Here is a 24,026-nt window from a genome sequence, read left to right as displayed (position 1 = left end):
AAACCATGTTTTTTTCTTTTCTGGAATGGGATGACATGTGATTTGGAGTTGGGGTTGAAAATATTGAAGGGAATTATTTCTTTGGTGACCACTGGATCTTTCATATCCCACCTAATCCCTCTATTGAACGGTATTTTTAGCTCGGTTGGTAGGTAGCGAAATCTTACGTTTTCTAGAGCATTCTTCAAAATTCTTTAAGCTAAGTATGACAAGTGTACTTTATCAAAAAAAAAAAAAGTATTAAAAATGGTACGCATTTTAAATATGTCATGCTAAATTGACTCGTATAGGTATTACTATTTTCCTAGCCTAGATCTGGGTTAGATCTATGATAATCTATTTTTATAAAATAAGTATCAACATATTCGAAAGTATGGTGCTGGTGAAGTAAATTGGCTACATTATTATTCATGTTATTATTTTCTTAAAGAGCACCAAGTGAAAATTTTCGAACAGATCAAAGGAAGAGTACTTGGTGAAACAAAGCAAGCTAATTTGTGTGTTTCTTTCATCTCTCAGACAAAACAAAAATTAGAACAAAGATCTCCTGTATATAAAATCGAATATAAATTGCTTTGCTAAGTCTTCCAACATGCATTTGAATAGAGGACTAAAACAAGTTAGCTAGTGTTTGGATTTCTACAATCGTCTCGTTGGGAAGAATATAGACATGACATGTATACAGGTTATTGGGTCATTCTTCTAAGTTGGGGAAACACACAAGCTAATTTTTAGATTTCTCTGTCTCACTTCGCCATGAAGGAGATGAATCTGTGGTTCATCAAATTCCTCCATAATATGCACACATACATTATTGGTACATTCTTCCATCTTGTGGAATAATTCAAAATAATTTTAAATCCGTACATTTAATCTCCCTGAAAAGGAAACGGATTCAAACCCTTTGCAATATGTAAGCAATGTTTAGTCATTCTACCATGTTTTTCAAAGACATTGTCTACCAATGATCCAACAATTTTCATATTTACCAAAAACGTACAAGCATGTCTTCCCAAAATCAATCACTTCAAACCCTAAATCTTGTTGACGAAAGCACCTAATGATAGATGATTATTTTCTTAATTATATTTCTCTACATATATATAATTTACCATTCCACATTTCACCAAAAAAAAAAATAAAAGTTACCAAATTAATTTATATTGCCACTCACTTTTCAACAGTAAAAGCAAAAAAAAAAAAAGGAGGCAAAGCATGCAACTCATTCGTAATCTCGAGGGTCCCAACACCACGTGAGAAAAAGGACCATAACACCTCAGCCTTTTTCCGATTCAATCCACCTCTCGCCGACTCGCCGTACATACGAGTCAAAAAGGAGACAAATTCCTTACTATTCACCGATCTAGGTGAAAAGTTGAAAACCTCGAACTCTTCATTACTCCGACACCCACTGAAAAAAAGTGAAACCTTTTTACGCGATCCGTAACTGTAACGATAACTGTGACACTGGTGCAAGATGACGACGTCAGTCGCAGGTTGTGGGTCTCGGTGATCATTTAGCTACTATCCGATACTCGCAGTTGGGCGGCGCGTGGTTGCGTTGGTTGGTTAATCCAGTGGTCAATTTTGGGTCCCTGGTGTGAGTCATACGTCAATGTACATCTGCGGGTTTTCACAGTCTTTGGGCGGTGAGGGATCCTGGCCGTCGAGTTAGAATGCCGCCAGAGTTTGATCTGCGGTGGATGTCCTCCGCTCGGGTCAGGGCTTCGTTTGATTTTCAATGGGCGAATGCCGCCGTGTCAAGGTCGACGTCACATGTGTCGTTGGAATAGGCATGCACTTGAGAAGTTAGGAACGGTCGTTATCTGTAGGGGTGGTTACGTCTTCTGTAGGTAACACAATCTAGAGTTCTAGACCCAAATTCTTGAAACTGTCCAAATTTTTGACAGAATTTTTTACCTTTGAAGGATCTAAATTATATTCAAAGTTAGTTTTTGAGACCCATATTAATAAAAAAAAATTTTGAAAGATACTTGGAAATTCTGAACCTTCACTTTGTAAGAGGTAAAAATATTTTAGTTTATGAATTTCTTAGCATTTACCAACCTAAAGTAATATGATTTCACATAAAAAAGTTATCCGAGTTTTTTTGTTTTTTTGGGAAATTGTCTTCAATACATCTCGGTCATGATCCCAAATGATTAGGGTTTAGTTCTTGGTTATTTAAGCACGTACTATTACAGGCCCAATCATAGTTTCATATCTAATCGTCTTCTCTTTTTTACTTATTTTTGTTCCGAAATTATTTTACTTCAAATTCAAGTCATCATGAGCATACCATAATCGGAAACCTAATCACAAGACTCTTCTATTGAAAAAAAAAAAAAAATTAATTTATAAGACTATAACTAATGACTTGATTAAGTATATAATATTGGCCTCACTTTTACCTTCAACTGGTACCATACTTTCACTTCGAGTAAAGAGAGCCAAACGGCATAAAGGACTAGTGGTTCACACGTACACTTGCATGACAATATCATACTTCATTTTTTTATTTGAGCGTGACAATATCATCATCCAACAAATTTTCAAGAATATACAGAAGTATATAATATTAGCAAATTTAGTAATTTATATATGAAATAAATAAATAAAAAATACACAAAGGAAGAATGTCTCCGACCCATCACATTTATATAAAAATATATATGGATGTCATCGTTGAAAGTGGAATAGAGCTATTGACGTGCATCTTTTTAGGGATTGGCATAATTTACAGTACCAATCAAACGCCAATGGGGTTTGACTTACTCTTGAAAAGGCATGAGTGGAATTACGAATGTGTGTGTGTGTGTGTGTATATATGGATGGATATGAGTAGAAGAAATATTTATATGGATGAAAGCATATATAACTTAATTAAAAGGTTTGGACCGACCAAATTAATCTCATGATTACTCGGGTGACTACCTTTAGCAGGTAAAGAAGACGAATCAAATAATTAAGGTTTTTTACTTGTGTTTCCTCCATTCATATTCGTTCCTTATGACCAAAAACAACATCATTTGTATATTTTCATGATTTCATACAATCCTTGAGTCTCTTAGGGCCTCGTATATTTGTATTAGAGCTTTGATACCTGGATATACATTATATATATGTGAAGAATTTAGGGACCAAAAATCCAAAATACGTTGGTTGGTCGCTTCATTATGAGAAGTCCTTTCCGTATAGAATTTTGCCTTAATGGTAGAAAGAGAGCATTATTGAATTTACTCTCTCAGGTCATCTTCTTATCATTTTCTTTATTTCTTGCAAAACAGAGACAAAAGTAAAACTTCTCAAACAACTCGGTTCTTATATTCAATCAAAGCCAAGAAGCACCACATGCATAACACAGAAAATTCTAGAAACATTGTAATTACAAGTGAAAAGTGCAGTATCTGTTAGCTAGAGCTAGTGAGAGCGAAATGTAAGGTTGTTTATTGTCTGCATTCCAAGCGAAAGGGATTGCTTAGCCTTAATCGATTCTATATAAATAGTGGAAGCTAGCTAGTTCATTTGTGGTCACAACGGGCAGGTGTAACATTATTAACCATATATAAGTTCAGTCACCCATTAATTCTGGTTCCACAGACTACTTTCTTAGCTATCCATCAGTTCGATCTGGCTTTTACGTTGCCTGTAGTTTTCTCCCTTTTTCATCTTCTGGATCTTCTGGTTCTGGTTTTTTACGTGTGTGTTAATTTCTTGGACGAAAATGATACATACGAATCTTTTGCTTTTGAATCCAGCACAAAGTATGACAGACGAATGAATCAGTCTATTGATATATGATGAGATAAGAGATAGGTAGATAGAGTAGCCGCCCCTCTAATGTATTGTTTGCATGGACGTTTGACACTACGTACGTGTGGTCCACAAAATTGAAGATAGAATGGTGAGGCTGTAAGGCTCTTACTTTCTGAATCACATCTTAATCTCCGATGCAATAATTAGCAATTGGCATCAACTGTCTCTTTTGAAATTTAGGTAAAACTTACATTTCCTGGTAATTTATGATTAGTTGTTAGGAGATCCTAAAGACAGTCATAGAAAACCACAACACTGTTATAGAATTTAAAGAAAAATGCATTCTAATTTTCTGTCTAAATTAAGGGCTAATTTGTCAAATAATATGACGGAATTTTTTTTTTTTTTTTGAATCAAAGAAATGACTTTTATATCAAAGAGCCCTTAATTGGGCAGGTTACATTCTTGAACAAGGAGATCCAGAATGCACTCTGGAGCCCTGTCATACGAGACCACATTAGTCCCGTCTTCATAGGCAATATTGGCTAGTCTATAAGCCACCCTAGCTATTACATGTTCTAGGGGAATAAGCAATTGACACAGTAGGCATACAACTTAAGCAGACCTTGATGTCGTCAATGAGAACACCTTCTGCCATAAGAGCATGATTTGAATTAAGAATGTCCTTGGCTGCTTCCTGACAATCAGTCTCCACAATCACTTGTTCTACCTGTAGGTGTTGAACCAGCTGTAATCCTGTTTTTAACGCCAAAAGCTCCACCTGCTTGGCTGATGCAGCATTCGAAATCTGCTGAGCAAAGGCTGCCTTGAAATGCCCGTCTCCATCGCGGAGGACCCCTCCTATGCTCACTACCGTACTGCTAGATAAGAAACTCCCATCAACATTTAGCTTCCACTTACCTTGAGGCGCTGGCCTCTAAGAGTCTAAGTCTGCTTCAGCCTTGTTTGCTTGGGTTTCGTTTCGACCTGTCTTGCACTTTTGAACTCCTCCAGCCAAGTCGTCGAACTCAACAGGATATCCTATGCTATTTGGCTAGTGTCATTCCACAGTTTATTGTTCCTGTTTTGCCACAACGCCCACAATACCATAAGAAGTCGTTCAAACTTGTCCTGTTGGAGGTGCATAGCGTACGTGGTCTAACATCCATTCTTTGAAGTTGATGGATGGCAGTAAGCTACGTTCCAAGTTAAAAGGTGCCAGCGGTTAAGATGTCCTTTGCAATTGGACATTGACAGAAGACATGTGCAGTGTCTTCGAAACCACATTGACATAGCAAACAATTAAGATCCCCGGAATAACCTTTGGTACTGATTTTGGCTCTTGTAGGCAACAAGTTGTTGCAAGCCCTCCACAGGCATATTTGCACTTTGCCCAGAACTTGTGCTTTCCATAGTCGCTTCCAAAGCACTTTAAAAGAGTCTCCTGAAGATGTACAGAAACTAACACATTCTCAAGGACATTTGTTCTAGCCACCCAGTATGCAGACTTAACCGTATAAAAGCCTCGTTTCTCTGGTCCCCAACATACCGTATCTTGCAGCAGCCTATGACTTAAAGGAATACAGAGAATCTGTGCTGCCACCTCCGGATGCAAAATAGTATTAATGAGTGTACGTGGTCTTCCACTGCCTTGTCTCGGAATCAATGAGGTCCGACACCCACAATTGAGTACAGTCCAGAGGCTTTTGAATGAGGTACTAAGAAGAATTTGGCACCCAACGGTCTTGCCATATACGAACTTCCATCCCCAATTCTCCAGTGAACACCTGCCTTGAGGATTGATCTGCCCTGGACAATACTGATAGAACCATTCAGTATATGCTTGTACGAACAGTATATTTATATATATGAATATAGTGTTTATAATATAACAACTAGTTTCGAACAGAAATTAAATTCACTAACTTAATCAGATAGAGGCTTGCAACGCAGTGACCTAAGACAAAAATTCGCCCCCACTTGTGCTGTAGTTTCGGATGTCTATCTAGAAGATACAACTATCTAGTCAAGTTCTTGCGCAAGAACTTGACCTCGGCGAATTTTACTTTATGCTTCTCTCAGAAACGATTTAGGAGGAAGAAGAAGAAGATGATTTTTCGATGGATGAATGACGACCTTGGGTCATCCATATATAGAGGTTAACGCGAATAGTTGTGTCGGTGGTTGGCGTCATTTGATTTCATCCGTTTGCAACTGCTCGATTTTATCTAAATAATGAAATAATAATTCAAAAAAAAAAAAAATCAGATTTAGTCAAGAGAGCCCAAAGGCCCAAGGCCCATCTATGACTTTTATATATAAGCTTATTCCTATGGGAAACCCAATAGGAAAAGCCCACCAAAGCCCATGTCAAGACTTATCATCCATTTAATTGATTGCAAGGATATGGTCTTATTAAGGCTATCACCCTTAAACCTTTCTTCTATGTGGGACTTTAGTCCCACAAGTTCCAACAAATATTTCTCCAAGAGAATGAGGGAGAATCCCCCAACTCGACCTCCCAAAAGGAATAATGTGGAAAATATATTTTTGCTTTGTACAACTTAGCAATCAAAGAATCTGGATTTGAGATTAATCTTCATCCCTGCTTTGCAAACATAGCTAAGTTATAAGCATAGATATATTTAAAGCCCATACCTCATTCCTGCTTGGTGAGACAAAGTCTTTCCTAGCTTCTCCCATGAATCTTCTTTTTGTCATTTGTGTCACCCCAAAAGAATGAGGCACATAGTTGATGGATGTCATCACACATCGTTTAGGCAATAAGTAACAATTCATGGTATAGAGTCATAGAGAGGCATAATCTGTGCCACTGCCTTAATTAAAATTTCTTTGCCAGCAGAGCTAAGGATTTTTACTTTCCAATTCACTACTTTCTTTGTGAGTCGCTCCTTGATGTAGACAAAAATAGCAGTCTTGGATTTTCCAATTCTCATAGGTAGACCCAGGTATCTGTCATGTTCTTTCACACATTTGACTCCCAAAAGCGAAGCAAGTGCTAATTGGATGTCATGGGCAACATTATTATTGAACACAACACTACTTTTCTGAAAGTTTACTTTCTGACCTGATGCCTTCTCATAAGTATCTAGGATTCTCTTGTATTGGGAGCACTCCGCACAAGTAGCTGTCCCAAATAAAATACTGTCATCTGCAAAAAAAAAGTGATGAAGTGTAGGAGTCTGTGGATACATAATAAGTCCTTGAATGACATTAGTGGTCACTGCCTTAGAGATTAGTGCAGATAAACCCTCACTGTCTTATACCTCGAGGGGGAACAATTTGTGGAGTTGGTTTCCCATGCACCAATATGGAGTACTTCACAGATGCATAAGTCATGACATTCGGAATCCATTGCGGAGCAAAACCCAACTTCGTAAGAATAGTTGATAAGAAGGACCATTCGAGCCTGTCATATGCTTTACTAATGTCTAACTTTAGGGAAAAGAAACATGTCTCCTGTTGCCTTAGCTTATGCATAAAATGAGCTGCCTCTGTTGCAACCAAAGTATTGTCTGAAATGAGCCTCCCAGGAACATATGCACTTTGTAAAGGTGAAATAATCTCTGGGAGTATCAATTTTAGTCTATTAGCCATCAGCTTAGAGCTAATTCTGCAAATTACATTGCAGAGTGCAATTGGTCGAAAATCAGCTACAACATTTGGGTCCTTGATTCTGGGAATTAAGCAAGGATGTGTAAAATTCAACTCAGGCCATATTTCTCCTTATTCCAGCAAAGATCTAACTGCAGTACAAACATCGTTGCTGACAATATTCCAATATTTTTGAAAGAAAAAAAGGAGGCATACCATCTGGACCAGAACTTTTGGATGGATGCATTTGGAACATAGCCTGCTTGATTTCTTCATGAGAGTAAGGCTTCATGAGCTCAGTGTTCATTGCATTTGTTACTTTGCACACAGTAGCATCAACTATCTCCTCAAGGGCTGTAAGATCAGTCTTTTCAGTGGACAAAAAATATCCTTATAATATTACATGAGCAATCTCTGAATCTCGGTGGGTGCATTTTGCCATTCCCCTAACTCATCCATAAGGTCGCTAATGGTGTTTTTGCACTTTCTATTGGTAGCACGTCAATGAAAGAAGGCCAAGTTTAGGTCTCCATCTTTGAGCCATAAAACCCTAGATCACTGTCGCCAATACTTTTCTTGTTGGGTAAGTAAACGACTATACCGAACATGTAATTGCTTCTGTTCTTCATACTGCTTAGGAGAAAAGGGCTGCTTCATAATGTCATATAACTTCTCTGGATAATGCGCATCTCCACCTTCTGCTTATCAAAATCAGTTCTATGCCAATCCATCAGCCTTCGTACTGCATTCTTAATCTTGTATCCTAGCTGTCTTATGGCATTCCTAATAGTTGGCCTCACCCACTCCTGCTGGATAATAGTGGAACACTCTTCCCTGCCACACCATGCTTCCTCAAAGCGAAAACGCCGTACCCATCGACTGTTAGGCAACCTTGCTACACTGACTTCAATTAGTAAAGGACTGTGATCTGACTCGGATGAAGGTAAGGTAAGTACACGGCTGAATGGGAATCTACTTCTCCATTGGGTTGTTTGAACGCCCCTATCTAGTCTCTCTTTTGTAAATCTGTTGGACTAAGTAAACCGGTCCCTGACGAACCCCATATCAATGAAACCACAAACTGACATGGTTCGTCGGAATCCTGCCATGGCTGCAGCAGATCAAGGAGGACCTCCCGACTTGTCTACCTGAGACATGACTTCATTAAAGTCTCCTGCCATTAACCATGGTAAGGTACAGTGCTGCGCCACTAGGGTTCGAATAAGGGACCATGTGCGATCTCTCCCTCCCCGTGCTACCACTCCATAAATTTCGGTGAACCTCCACAGATCTGTTCCTGGCTTTCTAATATGCGCATCACTATGGTTAGGGGAGTAAGTATGTATATCCACGTGTGTATCCTCACTCCAGAACAAAGCGAGCCCCTGGGATTACTTCTCATGCGAAACACAGAGTCCCCCTTGAAACCAAGTGTGCTGGTAAGAGAGTCAATGAGATTCTTCCTGGCTAGGGTTTCTGAAAGGAAGATCAGAGTAGGTTTCCTAGCTTGTACCATGTCAATCAGCGCACATTGCGTTTCTATGTTAATAATACCCCGACAATACCACACGAGGACACTGCCTTGATGCATTCTGATGAGGAGAGAATCTTTCTGGCTTCAATGGCTGCACACTGTTGACGGCGGCCTTAGGGTTTTTTCATGAAGTAAATATGACGGAATCCCTAGGAAAATATGATATTAAAATTTAAAATTGATGGTTAGAAAATTTGGGAAAATATCTATTATTAAAAATCTAGTGCTATTTATGGTTTTAGTCCAATTTAAAAAGTTTCGCTCGGCATATGGTAGAAAAATTGAGATTTAAAAGAGCACCCTATTAGCTGCTTTCATATATAATACTAGCGTTCTTCATACGTGCTCTGCATGTGTAATAGATTTTTTTTAAAAGAAAATTAAAAAAATAAATAAAATACAATTATTGCAGAGAAAAGTGGAGATGGGAAAATTTATTTTTTATTTTTTTAATAAAAATCCATTTTGTAATTGTCATATTTATCCTAGTGATTTAATTTATTTTTAAAGTTTTTTAATCTTTCAGGGTTAAATCTATCAAATTTTTTTATTTTGGCTAACAAAGCCTCTTCTCTTAATAATAGTATAGATATTGCAATTATTACGCCATGACGTTTTGAAAACTCATTTTTTCTTTTCTTTACCAAACATGACTTCCATTAGAAATATTTGAAAAAAAAAGAAGAAGGTGGTTTTGTTGATTTTTGGATTTGAAGCCACATATCGAACTTAAGCTCCTAAAAGGACCAATATAAAAGATAATACAGACATTTATCAATCACAAAAGGATTCATAATCTTAACATATCAAATATTAAGACGCAAAATCCTAATTCCCAAGCCATTTATATCCTTTCTCAGTCTTACTTAGATAAGAACACAACTTGAAGCAGATAATCGGATTATTATTCTTATCTTATACAAAGGTTGCTGTGAAAGTACATATATCTTGGTTGTATTACTATATATGACTATACACTATGCCAATAAAGCCTTCAGATGACAGATGAGATAGTCGTCTGATATGTAAATTATATGTTGTCTATCCAGCTGCCGTCTTTTACGGCATCAGACGACAGATATCCTCTGTCGTCTCTTCTCACTCAGACAACAAAAGTTTCACAGGGCTCTGTCGTCTGAACAACCCAACACTAAAGGATTTGGGACTTTCTGTCGTTAATAATCATATACAACGACAGATTAATGTTGTTCAAATGAACTGCAAACTACAGTTTTAATAAAACTGCTGTTGTCTAACATGTAATAAGAACACATTTATATGTCGTCTAAAGTTACCAAAATAAAGGCTTGTTTAACAATCTGTTGTCTGAATGCATTTTCAAAGACATTTAAATATTGTTTGAAAATCACTTATAATTGGGTAAATTATGCTCATCTGTCGTCTAAATAGTTTTAAGACTTTATTTTTATGTCTTTTATCTTGTATTCCAACCACAGTTTTAAGTATTTATGTTGTCTGATAGACGATATATATGTAATCTTGTAGTTCTGTAGTTTGATTGAGGTCGAAAACACACTCTTCTGTTGTGTGATAATTAAATGAACTACGCGTTTCTGTTGTTTGTTTGAAGAACTTCTGTTGTTTGATAATGAATTGAACTTCAGTTTTATGTTGTATGTTAGAAGTATTTCTATTGTTTGATAGTGAATTGAACTTCAGTTTTCTGTTGTCTGGTAAAAGTATTCTGTTGTTTGATAATGAATTAAACTTCAGTTTTCTGTTGTTTGATAGTGAAATAAACTTTAGTTTTCTGTTGTTTGATAGTGAATAAACTTTAGTTTTCTGTTCTTACAAGTATGAAGGAACAACAGAGAGATATTCTTTTATGTTGTTACTGTATTTGTGATACAACATATCATAAACCTGCATTTTGTTGGATTTGAAGCATATAGCAAACATCATTCTGTACACTAGTCATCAAAAAAGCATATTATAAGATCAGAAATCTGCAAATTCCTCATTGCATCAATTAACACACCAAAATACATTCCCATCAGTAGCATAATACTAATTAAACTAGCTAGCATGCTAGCCTTTACATTAACCCCTGCCATTGTTGCATGGATCCTAATCTAACTAAGACAAAAACCTAGTAGCATCCATCTAGTAGTTACAGCAATTGCATGCATTATATTGTTCAACACTTTCCATCAGTTCTGTCAAAATGCACAAAAGCAGTTCCTAGACACTACTACTGCAAGTTATCAAGCTATCACAAACAAAAGCAGATATATAGGCTGATACTTAATTTTCTGGGAACTTCAAAAATGCTTAGCCAATTCCGCTCGGATTTCATCAATATCCTTGTCTGTGTAAACCAAATTTGACCTCGTTCCCCACTACAATAAGGAAATGCAGCAAATTAAATATGAAAGTTATATGCACAGAGCATGCACTATATCATTAAAAATAAAGTCCATAGGTAAGCAGTTGATCAATTTTACCTTAACACTAAAATCCAAGTTCTTGTCCTCCACAATTTCTTTCATGTAACGCATAATGAAATATCCACAAGTCTTGTCATTTTTTTGCTACGACCTAGGATCATAGAGCACTGAACTCATACATCTATATATAATGTATATGTATATAGGTACATAGAACCAACTTCATTCATAAACATACCAATTGGTTAAACTATCACTTCAGCATAATTCAATTATATACCATCCATCATTTTTCCACATATATACACATATTCAACAGCTAGGAGCTAAATTTAGCATCATCATAGCATCTTCAAACTAGGTCACCACATGCATATAAACATATACAAACAACCAACTTAATTCATCAACATACCAATTAGCTAATTTAACAAACCAACTATGCTATTCACGTAAAACATACCAGAAGATTACTGCTTACCTTAATTTGCTCAAGTCACAGCCTAGCTAATCACCACTCCCAGTACTCCAACCTTTCACTACAGCAACAACAATAGCAATGATATTGAAAGAAGAGAGCTGTACTGCAAGGCAGTTTCTGCAGAATTCCAAAAAAAGTTAGCACCTATCCATGACTTCTTGGATCAGCAATTTATGGACTACAAGTGATTAGGATACTCATACCTTTTGTCTACTCTATCACTTGTGGAATTGTGTCTTGTGTTAGAGATGGGTTCTTGTTTCTCAGGTCTCTGCACATGATAAGAAGAAACAATTTAAAAGAAAAAAAAAAAGGAGCAATGAGTGAATGTAAAAGATGCGAAATAAAGTTGCATCAGCACTAACTTAATAGTAAGAAGGATGCAGTTTAGAAATCTTAGAATGCATTAACATATATTCAAACATACATTAGAAAATAAACTGTACCTAAATATTATAATCTATCACTTATAAATGGACTGTAGAAGCTTGTTGTTCTCAAAGACAAATTCTGCATAAATTATCATGATCAATAAATTCGTATTGGTATTGCATTTGTTTCACAACTGCAAGAAACTTGAGTGTATGTTATTGATCTTAGGACCAAAATCAGTAACGATAAAAAGAAATTTGTAGTAGGTTTCCAAAAGTCAAATGTATAAGCGTACCAATACTCAAAACTCCAAAACTCCTAACTGTTCGTAGTTGTAGTATCTCAATCCAATGCCTGTTGCCATATTCTAAAGACTCAATAATGGATTAATTAAGATAAATTAATTAATTAAAAATCAAAACAGAAAGAACGCTGGACACAATATTTCAAAACAGGATAATACTTTTGAAAAGCAAATGAATATTTATGTTATACATAAAATTATCAAACAAAAGAATTTTATCAAGAATACTAGCTAAGTTTACAGACACAGTTATATTCAACAGTTTTAAGTTTTAACTGATTAATTTTGTTCTATCCACTACATATGTATTGTACCTTGAAGAAGGAATACTAGTAACGTTGTAAATCAAATCAATTCCATTCAATAATGCAAGAAACTGGATGAGCCTGAAACTGTAACATTTTCACACAAATGTTGCATTAAAATATTATGTGTAATTGAATAGTTTATATTCCTCAGGCATTACCTTGTAGTCTTGTGGATTTAGATACCACCAAAAGAATTTTCCTATAGGGATCACTCCAGAGCTTCAAGCTACTGCAGAAACCTTTTCGCAGCCTAAAATCACCAACAAACAGCAAACCAAAAGCAAGTGAAATTAAAGGTTTGAAGGGGAAAAAAAAGGCTAAAAGAGAACAAAAACCGTAAAAGGAGGCATTTTTTATAGGGAAAACATCACCAATAGTCACTGAGTTATGACTTATTCAACACTTAACTCACTCAGTTTTACATCCGTCTTTCACTTAACTCACTGTCGTTAATTCTACGGTTAAAAGCTATTAAAATTGAGGGTATATTTGTCTAAACACTAAAAAAATGCATTTCTAATTTTATTTTTTTTAAAAGACAATTTTTTTTTCAAATTATATTTAAGTTAAAAAAAATTATTTTTTATGAGAAATCTCATAAATTTAAAAAAATTGAAAAAAGTCTAATAAATGTAAATTGAGGGTATATTTGTCTAAACACTAAAAAAAAGACAAATTTTTTTTAAAATTATATTTTGGTAAAAAAAATCATTTTTTTATTAGAAATTTAAAAAAATTGAAAAAAAGTCTAATAAATGTATTTTTTTAAGTTAAAAATGATTTTTAAGTGTTTTGACAAATATACCCTCAATTTTAATTGCTTCTAACGGTAGACTTAACGGCAGTGAGATAAGTGAAAGACGGATGTAAAACTGAGTGAGTTAAGTGATATTGTTGAAAGGAAAATGATTTGTGGCCTCAATGAGGCCTAAGATTTGTGGCCTCAATCCTAGGTGTCATGCCATGTCACCTACACACATCACCTATTTGCCAAATCATGCCATGTAATTCTTGAGTAAAAAGACTATCTTATCCTTCCAAAAACTAATGGCTCTAAATTATTTTAGTTTTCATCTAAAAATAAAATATATTATTTTAATTTTTTTTTCTTTTTCTTTTTTTCGTTATATATATAATTATATATATATATATATTTTTTGTGAATATATATATATATAATTCGTCAAAAAAAAAAAATATATATATATATAATTATATTATATATGTATATATATAATTCGTACAGAAATTTATATATGTATATTCAATGTAGAATTAATATGGTATAAATATATATATATATATATATATATTAATGTCATAATTCTAACCCACAAAATTTTATAAAAAAAATTTGATTAAAAAAAAAGTCAAATTTAAAATTGATTCCACAAAAATGGAAAGAAAATATATTAATATCTTAATTATAACCCATCAAATTTGGTAAATTGAAGTAATATTCAACTCTTTTAATAAATGAATTTAATAAAATTAATGGAAGATTAGTTTACCTTACATTAACAAGTTAATTAGAAAAGTCAAAAATTAAATTGGATCCACAAAAATGGAAAGAAAATGTATTGAAATTGTAATTAAAACCTATGAAATCTGGTAATTGAAGAGGTAAGAAAATATCATTAATAAATTGAATTGATAAAATTCTAGATTCCATCATTTCAAAATTTCTCGATAATTTAATATTGTCTCATCCAAACGCAACATTAGGAAGTGTTCCTTAAAGGTCAAGTGAGACTTCATTAATACAACTGTTCGTTTATTTTTACATGAAAAAACAATCATAATGTTATTAATACTATGTAGAAATTCAATGAACAATAGGTGTATAACACAGCAATAATCAAAGAAAAAGTGCAATTAAAGAAGGTGTAAAATAGAAATAATCGTCCACATTAACATTAAAGTCAGCTAACATGTCTTACACGAACAAATAAGTAATAAGTAGCTAATAATGAGCCAGTAAAGTTTACTGGGGACTTTTCCCTAATGGCATATTTACACTGAAATAGAAATCATCATCCACACTAAAATTTAAAGTCAGCTAACATGTCTTACAGTAACAAATAAGTACTAAGTAGCCAATGACGAGCCAGTAGAGTTCACTGGAGACCTTTACCTAATGGCATATTCACACTTAAATAGAAATCATCATCTACTGAAACTGAAAGAACTAACTTGTCTTGCACGAACAATTAAGTATTAAGTAGCCAATGATGAGCTAGTAGAGTTCACTGGAGACCTTTACCTAATGGCATATTCACACTTAAATAGAAGCCATCATCTATTGAAACTGAAAGAGCTAACATGTCTTGCACGAACAAGTAAGTGTTAAGTAGCCAATGATGGGCTGGTCAAGTTTATTGAGGATCTTTTTCTAATGGCATAATTACACTAAAATAGAAGTCATCATCCACATTGTCTTACAGTAACAAATAAGTACTAAGTAGCCAATAATGAGCTAGTAAAGTTCACTGGGGACCTTTTCCTAATGACATAATTACACTAAAATAGAAGTCATCATCCATACTAAAATTTAAAGTTAGCTACCATGTCTTACACGAACAATAAGTACTAAGTAGCTAATACTGAGCCAGTAAAGTTTACTGGAGACCTTTCCTGAATGACATATTCACACTAAAATAGAAGCTATCATCCATTGAAACTTAAAATAAACTAGTGTGTCTTGCACGAACAAGTAAGTACTAAGTAGCCAATAGTAAAGTTCAACGGGGAATCTTTCCCTAAAAACATATTCACACTAAAATTGAAGTCATATATCATTCACATTGAAATTGAAAGTCAGCTAAGTACTAACATGTCTTATACAAACAAAAAAGTACTAAGTAGCTAATAATGAACAAGTATAGTTCACTGGGAACTTTTTTCTAATGACATAGTTACACTAAAATAGAAGCTTTCATTCACATTTAAAAATCATTATTGTCTATTGAAAAATTTGGGATCAACAAAACAAGTATACTTTCAAAAATTAATTTCCTCATGTACAATATATTGTATTCCATATTAAGCAATTTCTTTTCAGATATCAACTTCCCAATCAATTTAGATATCTAGGTTTTCAATCACCAGATTTTATGAGTTAAAATTACTATTTAAATACATTTTCTTTCCATTTTTGTGAATCCAATTTAATTTTTGACTTTTCAAATTAACTTGTTAATATAAGGTAACTAATCTTCCATTAATTTTATTAAATTTATTTATTAACAGATTTAAATATTACTTCAATTTACCAGATTTCATGGATTATAATTACGATATTAATATATATACATATACACACCACATTAATTCTCCATCGAAAATATATAAATTTTTTGGACGAATTATATATATATATATATACACCCATAATTTTTTTTGAATATGTATAATGAAAAAGAAAGAAAGGAAAAAAAACCAAACAATATTTTTTTTAGAAGAAAGTCAAAATAATTTAGAGCCGTTATATATTCAACAACATATATATATATATATATTTTTTTTTTTGACGAATTATAGATAAATATATATATATATATATATATTCACAAAAATATATAAATATAAAAAAAATTAGACAAATTATATATATATATATATAATAAAAAAAAGAAAAAGAAAAAGAATAAAATAATGTATATTTTCTAGAATAAAGCTAAAATAATTTAGAGCCATTAGATTTTGAAAGGATAAGATAGTCTTTTTATTCAAAAATGACATGACATGATTTGACAAATTAGTGAGGTGTATAGGTGACATGGCTTGACACCTAGGATTGAGGCCACAAATCTTAGGCCTCATTGAGGCCCTATATCATTGCCCTTGTTGAAAATACAGTGAGTTAAGTGTCGAATAAGTCATAACTCAGTGAGTTAATGTCTTTTGTAGATTTCTCATTGAACACAATCCATTAACAGAGATTAATGGACAGAATAACTCAAAAGCAAAACCAACGGAGTAATAACTCTTCCTTAGATCTTCAAAATCAAGAGTCTATTTTAGAAAAAAGAAATTGATATTTCCATAAAATGAAGTCAGGACTGAGACCTTGATGCCATATTTGACACTCCATGAAATAATCCAAATCACTCATTAATGTATGTTGAACTAACAACTCAGATGAAGAAGTCTATATATAGTTTGATACCTTCAAAATTTGCCACCACCAATTGCATATCAAACAAACAAACAATAATAAACAAATTAACACCCTTATCACCGAAAGCATGAACAATGAAGCAAAAAAGCAAACCCATATTCTCAATTTCCACAATGGAAGATCAAACAAACCAAATCCAAAAACCCCAATGTCACCAAAAAGCAAAACAACTAAAAACCCCCAATTTCCATCCAAAGACTGCAACTTCAAACAAAATCCACAATAATCGAACCCAAAAGAACTCAAATGGAGACAATATTCAGATCCAGATGCAATTAAAAACAAAGAACCTATCATATCACAGAACCCATCAAGACTTGATGAAATTAAAAACTAAGAAGAACTTACAAGGCAAGAGGGATAAAAAGATAAGCCGAAATTGCAGAGTGCGACCGACCGAGCAATAACCCGAACTTGTATACTCAAGAGGTGCTTGGATATGGTTCCTGCGTTACTTGAAAGCTCTGTCAGTCATGCGTTTGTCAAAAAACATAAAGAATCAAAGTGTTGGCAGAAGCCAACAGAACAAGTTGAAAGGCTTGGAAGATTAAAGAAATAAATTTGGTGGTGGCTTTCTAGTCTTAATCAAACCTAATCAAGGTGAACAAGACAAAAGGTTCAACCTTGTGGTCTGGAGGGTTCCAACAAAAGAAAAGAAATAAAATTAATGAAAGCAAGCTTTGTTTCTTTGTAAATGAAAAGAAGAAGCTTTTGCGTGCCTTCAGTCCAGAAGTATCAAATTGAAAACAACATCGGAGTTTAGAGGGAATAATTATCAAGCCACAATGAAAGGCTAGGTGCTTTGTCTCTCCAGAACATCCACAATCAAAAGAGTGAACTGACAATAAGAGTTCATATGATTCAAACCTTAAAACTGGGCAAGTGAAGCAAATTTGGTCACACTGTGTTCTTGTTGAGAGACGGGTTTCAGAAAACTTGTATACCCAAAGCTAATTTGCCGAAATCGCTTACCCAAACTTACTTTACCCAAAACTTCCATACCCGAACTTGCTTTGCCGGAATCGCAGGAGGATGAGAGTGTCTTTGAGCTTGAGAGGGTGAAAGGGATTGAGGGTGGATTGAGGGATTGAGGTTCATGAGAGTGAGAGCGTGCGAGGGAGAGATTGACTAAGAGTGAGAGGCGTCGCAATTGTGTTTTTAGATCTAGGGTTGTTTTTTTTTTTTTTTTTTTTTTTTTTTTTTCAGCTAAGGGAAAGGTCCTAGCTAGCAAAATGAGTGGGAAAGCCCGAGTTATAGCCAAGAGGGAGCGAGGGAATACTTTAGATTAATTAGGGTTTGTTTCCCGTTTACTCAGACTACATATGAATGTTGTCCTAATTTTCCACTTGTTTCCCGTTTACTCAGACAACATATGAATGTCGTCCTAATTTTCCACTTTTTCATGCGAATTTATCAGTTCTTTCAGACAACAGATATCTGTCGTCTTAATTTTCTAACTTACTAAAAAAAATGAAAAAACTGAAATAGTATGGATTCTCATGCTATTCAGACAACAGAATTAATTTATATGTCGTCTAAAGAAGTTTAAAAGATTCAGACAACAAAAAACAAAAATTCTGTCGTCTGAAATGTGTAGTCTAAAGACATTATTGGCATAGTGATATCATGTCTTAATGATGCATACCAAAGTTGTTTATATCCGGTATTTTCACAGCAATGTGAAATTCAGAATTTTGATCAAGTCAAAACCTAATCTAAGTTGAGAAACTTATTTTCACCCCAAGAGAGAGAGAGAGAGAGAGAGAGAGAGAGAGAGAGAGAGACTTAAAACACCTAATACAAAAAGCACAAATTGTCTATGGAAAAAGAAAACTGAACAAAAATGGAAGAATATCATTCAAAGAACAGATGTGTACGTGTGTTTTGATAAAATAAAAAAAAAGAACAGATGTGTAAAAGATTGAGAGGCTACGTACGCAATTGGTGGCCTCCCTGAGAAAAGCCCAGTAGGACATTTTGAACAAGGAGTACATGCAAACTACTCTGAAACAATTACACCAACTCAAGAAGTATAAAGTTGTACAAAGAAGGCCCAAAGCACCCGTATGGTGTCATTACAAGTAGTTAGTAGTTATTGCAACATACTAAATGAAAGGTACTCAACTAAACTAGCAATGAAAACTAACAACAAAAATCATAGACTACTTTTATTAAAAAAAAAGAAAAAAGCATAGATAACTTGTGGAAAAGTACAGCTCCTAAGCTAATTCGAAACTCAAAGAAGTAAATTTGATGGAATTGGTACCTCTACATCAAAATACAGCACACTGATATCTTGAAGGCCAAGTAGCCAGAGACCTGGCCGCCGCAGATCTACCAACAATCCCCAAAACCAAGCCCCGGCACCGCCTCATCCCACGGCAAAGCGGCTGAACCGAACCAAGCCACCCGGAAGCCGAAAGCGTTTGGCGCGAGAGCAAGTGCGTCCTCCTCAGCAACCCTAGAAACTGCGCCATAACTGTATCGGCGATCTCCTCGGAAACAAGGCCCAGGCTTTAATCGAACTGTCAATTAATCGATCACATATACCATATTTCCTCAGCTTGTCATAACACGAACTGAATGGACTGAATGGAAAACTCTCCATCCAGTTGGTGTTATGATAAGAGAAGGCACTGTTTGATTTTGTGGAAATCCTCCCCGTCTTCCCCAAGCCTACTACAGAATTCACTTGGCATCGCCTTGACTGTTAACTCCTTGAGGGTAGCAACATATTGAAGCCCATCTGGAACTGCCCTCAATTGCTCGCAGTCTTCAATGCACAATCTGCTGAGACGAGGCATGGCTCCTTCCTCCACCCTCCACTCTTTCATTTCTGGCAACCCTCGGAGGGAAAGAAATTCAAGATTGCGAAATCCTCGATTGCTGCACACCAGTGTGTTTGAAGGAAGGCTGGAGAAAACTCGACGTTGAAGGTAAAGCACTCTCAAGTGTGGCAGCTTCTCAAGTATTTCTACCTGGTCCCCCTTCAGTTGAGTAGAATACAGCTTTATCTTGATGAGGTTTGGAAAGGACAGGAGGTTCTCTGGTAACTCCTTGATTGAGGACCCCACCAGTCGCAGCTTGTATATAAAATGAAACCCCGATAAACCCGTTAATGAATCATGACCCCACAGTTTCAGAGATAGAGAACGAAGATGGTGGAATGTGGGACTACTTCTCCATCTCAAGAATCCCTCCAGTTTTTTCCAGAGTTCTGATCCTGCCCAATCCTGGATGGATAGTTTCCGAAGATTGTATAATTCAACCAGGGCATTAAAATCACAGTTTCTACATTCAACATTGACTAACGTCTGCAAGTTGCAAGCTGTAGCCAATGAGAGCTCCCCACGCACCTTGTGAAACCGGGGCAGATATAAATGCCTCAATTGTTCCATCTTCTTAAACACATTCGGGATTTTCTTTAATCTATCAGTACGTAAATCTAAAGTCTGCAAACACACCAAGTTGGCTACAGATGATGGCAAGTTTTGTACTCCAGTATTCTTTAGACTTAAAAACCGCAAGTGGACCAGATTCCCAATTGTGCTCGGTAACTCTTTGAGTCCTTCCATATCTTCCAACTTCAAGACTCTAAGTAATTTGAAGTCATTGAATACAGACCGGATGACTTTTTTAATATTCCAGATTCGAAGATAGCGTTGTGGGCCGAAGTATAAGAGTGACCTCAGGGGAGCACCTCTTGTAGTGGGAACTAATTGATCAACTGTGCTGTTCACATACATTGCCACTCTTCGAACTCTACCGACTTGTGTTGTGTTGTTTCTCGTCCCTGTATAAAAATTGACAACATGTAAAAAGTTCTCCTCTTCGGCTTTTAACAAGCTTAAGTCTCGCATAAGATCATGAAGACGACAAGTTTTAATTTTCCCAGATAAACCAATGTCCACAACTTGAACCATACACCTTTCCACCAATTCACTCAAGCAACTATATGATACATCTTCCATCATTTCTGTTGATGTCGTGGATATCAAACCTTCAGTCATCCATAACTGAGTCAGTCTTTTCACCCGTATCTCATAGTCTTCAGGGAAATTTGCCAAGTACAAAAAGCATAGCTTTAAGCGATATGGTAAGTTGTCATAACTGAGTGCCAAGACCCATGAAGCACCTTCATATTTTTTACCTTGGTATTCTCGTTCAAGGTCTGTGCCTCTCCTTATATATACATTAACATTCTTATGCACAGTTTCCCACTCATCAATTGTGTCTTTTCTAGCTAGTAGTCCTGCGAGCACGATAATAGCTAATGGCAAACCTGCACAATGTTGAAGCATATTCTTTCCCAGTTCTTCTTTCTTTGAATAAATTTGAGAGTCTGAAAAATATAGTAAAATGGACAGCAAAGTAAAGTCAATTCTGCATCCTTGTTCAATGTCAGTCATGTCAAGAAACTCAAGTATATATAGAACTATAGTTTCATGAGTCATGACAAATAAAATTGAAGTTTTTAGGAATAGGATTAGCCCAAGTAGCTAGTGAGAAAGATTTGAAAATTGCATTAGGATAGGCTTGATCGATAGATCTGTCCTGAGATTTTCTAATCGCCATCCAACAATTAATTCATATTTATTGCATGCATGTGACGGTAACACTTGGAAAATAGTAACATTCCAGCTGAGAACAAACTATGGAAAGAAGAAGAAAATGCAATGACAAGTGGAATGCGATAGTTTCTAATATTAGACTCGAAGGATAAACATAAAGAGTAAAGATGAAAGAGTTTATGAGAATATACTTGTATCATCCATTTCAAAGAATGCTATCTTCCGAAACAAATTCCAGCTTTCATCTGCACTTAGTGCCTGAGATTCGTAGAGTAAGCTATTTCCCCTTGCAAGTGAAGCTACTTCTCTGTTGCGAGTGGTCAGTAATATGCGGCTCTCAGTTTCCTCATTCACTGAAAATCCACCTTTAAAAGATTTCCATGCATCAAAAGTCCAAATATCATCGATGACCACCAAACATTTTCTGTGTCGTTGGAAATTGCACAGCCTCTCTGCTACTTCATCATTACTCAGACTTGCAATTCCTTGTCTTCGCTCATCGGACACACCGCTAAGTTTAATGAAAATTTCTTTCATAACTGCTGTACCGTCACATTGTTGAGATATACACACCCAAGCAAAACAATCAAAATGAGACTTGACTTTCGTATGATTGTAAATTTGTTTTGCAAGAGTGGTCTTTCCCGAGCCGCCCATGCCCCAAATAGTTACCACTTGAGGGCCTTTTTCTTCCACCAAATTTGTAGCTAACATCTCTGTGTCATCCCCTAACCCAACAACATCATGATCAATAACATGAGGATAGGTTAGCCTGCGTTCTCGCTGCCTCATTGAAGTAGCAGCACCTTCATTCCCCTTTTCTTGCTTTATGTCATAGCTTTGCATATCCGATCTGAGCTTAGAAAGCTTGGTAGTAATGCTCTCGATTTCCAATCCGATCTTGTAACGATCCAATCCTTTGCACAAGAAACAAGCAAACCTTTTGAGAACTACCTTCACACTTGCTTCCCTCTTCAAAGCTACTTTCAACACAAAAGATTCAATGGCATCCTCCAAATCGTAAGCAGCTTCTCTAATAATATTAACCCATAAGCGTACCACTTCTTCATTTTCTTGTCGTGCATCTGCATCTTTCAGGAAGCCTTGCATCAAGAGTAGCTCGGTTTGTGCAATCTCAACTTTATCGCCGACTCCTTTGAAGAACATTGCTTGCTGAATCATCAAGCTTCCGAGCGGCCTGAGCCCATGGATCACCATTGAAACGACAGCTTCAGCCATGTTGGAGGAGTCTGCTGATCTGCAGCTTTTTCTTTTTTTGTTTTCTGGATTGATTAATATGAATGATTCAGCAAGCCTCTCTTAGGGTGTAAATATGAAATGCTTTTAGTCTCTTTCCTCAGCATTTGCCTCACAAGTCTACGCACAAGTCATGAAAAAAAAAGGTTAGATGGGTGTGATCACAAGTTATGAAAATTTATTCCAACCAGCTCTACACGTTGCACCACAAGGGAGACTCTGGAAGAGCTAAAGGCCTAAATCTTCACCATTCATCAGGCTTAAAACTTTCCACGCGCTTAGAAAAATAAATAAAATAGCACAGAGAGAGAGAGAGTGAGTTTCTCTCCCGGCCGAAGACCGTTGGCGTTTCTCACAGCTGCGTCTCAGTCAGAGAGAGAATGTGACTGGAGTGCAGCCATATTTGCTTGGCTCCGGCTTCTGCTCGCTATATTGGGTCAGCTGAGAGAGAGAGAGAGAGAGAGTGGTAGTAGCAGCTCCGATCTCTACCGTTGAGGAGTCTGAAATCAGAATTAGCATCATGGTTGTTTGATGGTTGTGTACCCCAATCCGAGTATAGAGAGGGGATCATATTTGGGATTAACTTTGGCAGTCGTGATTGTGCTGTGGCTCATTGAAAAACATTGTTAATCGAGTGATGACAGTGGTATGCCTTACCATAAATGTTGATACTCGTCAAATTAGAAGCCTCCCTGATCAACAGATCAATTTTCTTGTTTCATGGAGTGCCAGGGAATTAGTAACTCCGTTACTGTAATTTTGGACTTGGGAAGTTATGCTCATACTCGTCGGACAGACGTTTGCACAAGTAAACTGTTAGTGGCTCATCTTTATCATTCCCGCGTCACTTGTACCTTCTTCCATATCAATCCACTTATTTGATAAAAAAATAAAATCTGACTTTTCTGATTGAAATCACTAAAATAAAGATTATCCAAAAAAAAAAATGGTAATTTAAAAGAACAATCCCACCCAATCCCCATGTCATTAGACATGAGTGATAAAATCTGACTTTTCTGATTGAAATCACTAAAATAAAGATTATCCAAAAATAAAAAAATGGTAATTTAAAAGAACAATCCCACCTAATCCCCATGTCATTAGACTTGAGTGATCGTGTTTGATGCTCTACCTAATAACTTTGGACAACTTCTAGTCGTGTTCAATATTCATTTTTTACAATTCTGGTAGTGAAGAAGGAAAAGAGAAACCACCGTAACATTACAAGATCTCTAGCTTT

At 35.6% G+C, this 24,026-nt stretch overlaps 1 protein-coding gene across 9 annotated transcripts; it reads right to left on the bottom strand.

Annotated features, from left to right (window-relative positions):
- Nucleotides 1–10,871: 10,871 nt before the first annotated feature.
- LOC112168950 (putative disease resistance protein At1g50180) lies at nucleotides 10,872–23,984 on the bottom strand. 9 transcript variants are annotated; one of them, XR_005808688.1, is made up of 10 exons: nucleotides 21,721–23,984; nucleotides 19,225–21,300; nucleotides 17,307–17,404; nucleotides 12,937–13,028; nucleotides 12,462–12,533; nucleotides 12,241–12,304; nucleotides 11,998–12,065; nucleotides 11,795–11,911; nucleotides 11,371–11,464; nucleotides 10,872–11,265 (listed from the first exon to the last, which is right to left on the bottom strand). XR_005808688.1 is itself a non-coding variant. In XM_024305885.2 (2 exons), the coding sequence occupies exons 1-2, from the start codon at nucleotides 22,766–22,768 to the stop codon at nucleotides 19,577–19,579; spliced, it is 2,772 nt and encodes a 923-aa protein (XP_024161653.1). In that variant the 5' UTR covers nucleotides 22,769–23,984; the 3' UTR covers nucleotides 19,102–19,576. The 9 variants fall into 9 exon arrangements, 1 of the variants encoding a protein (XP_024161653.1); XR_005808686.1 differs by having other exon boundaries at nucleotides 12,462–12,520; XR_005808689.1 differs by lacking the exon at nucleotides 12,462–12,533.
- Between the last annotated feature and the right edge of the window lie 42 nt (nucleotides 23,985–24,026).

This window comes from Rosa chinensis, chromosome 1 (assembly GCF_002994745.2).
Source record: "Rosa chinensis cultivar Old Blush chromosome 1, RchiOBHm-V2, whole genome shotgun sequence".
Lineage (NCBI taxonomy): Eukaryota > Viridiplantae > Streptophyta > Magnoliopsida > Rosales > Rosaceae > Rosa > Rosa chinensis.
This window is presented reverse-complemented; position numbering and strand designations above follow the sequence as displayed.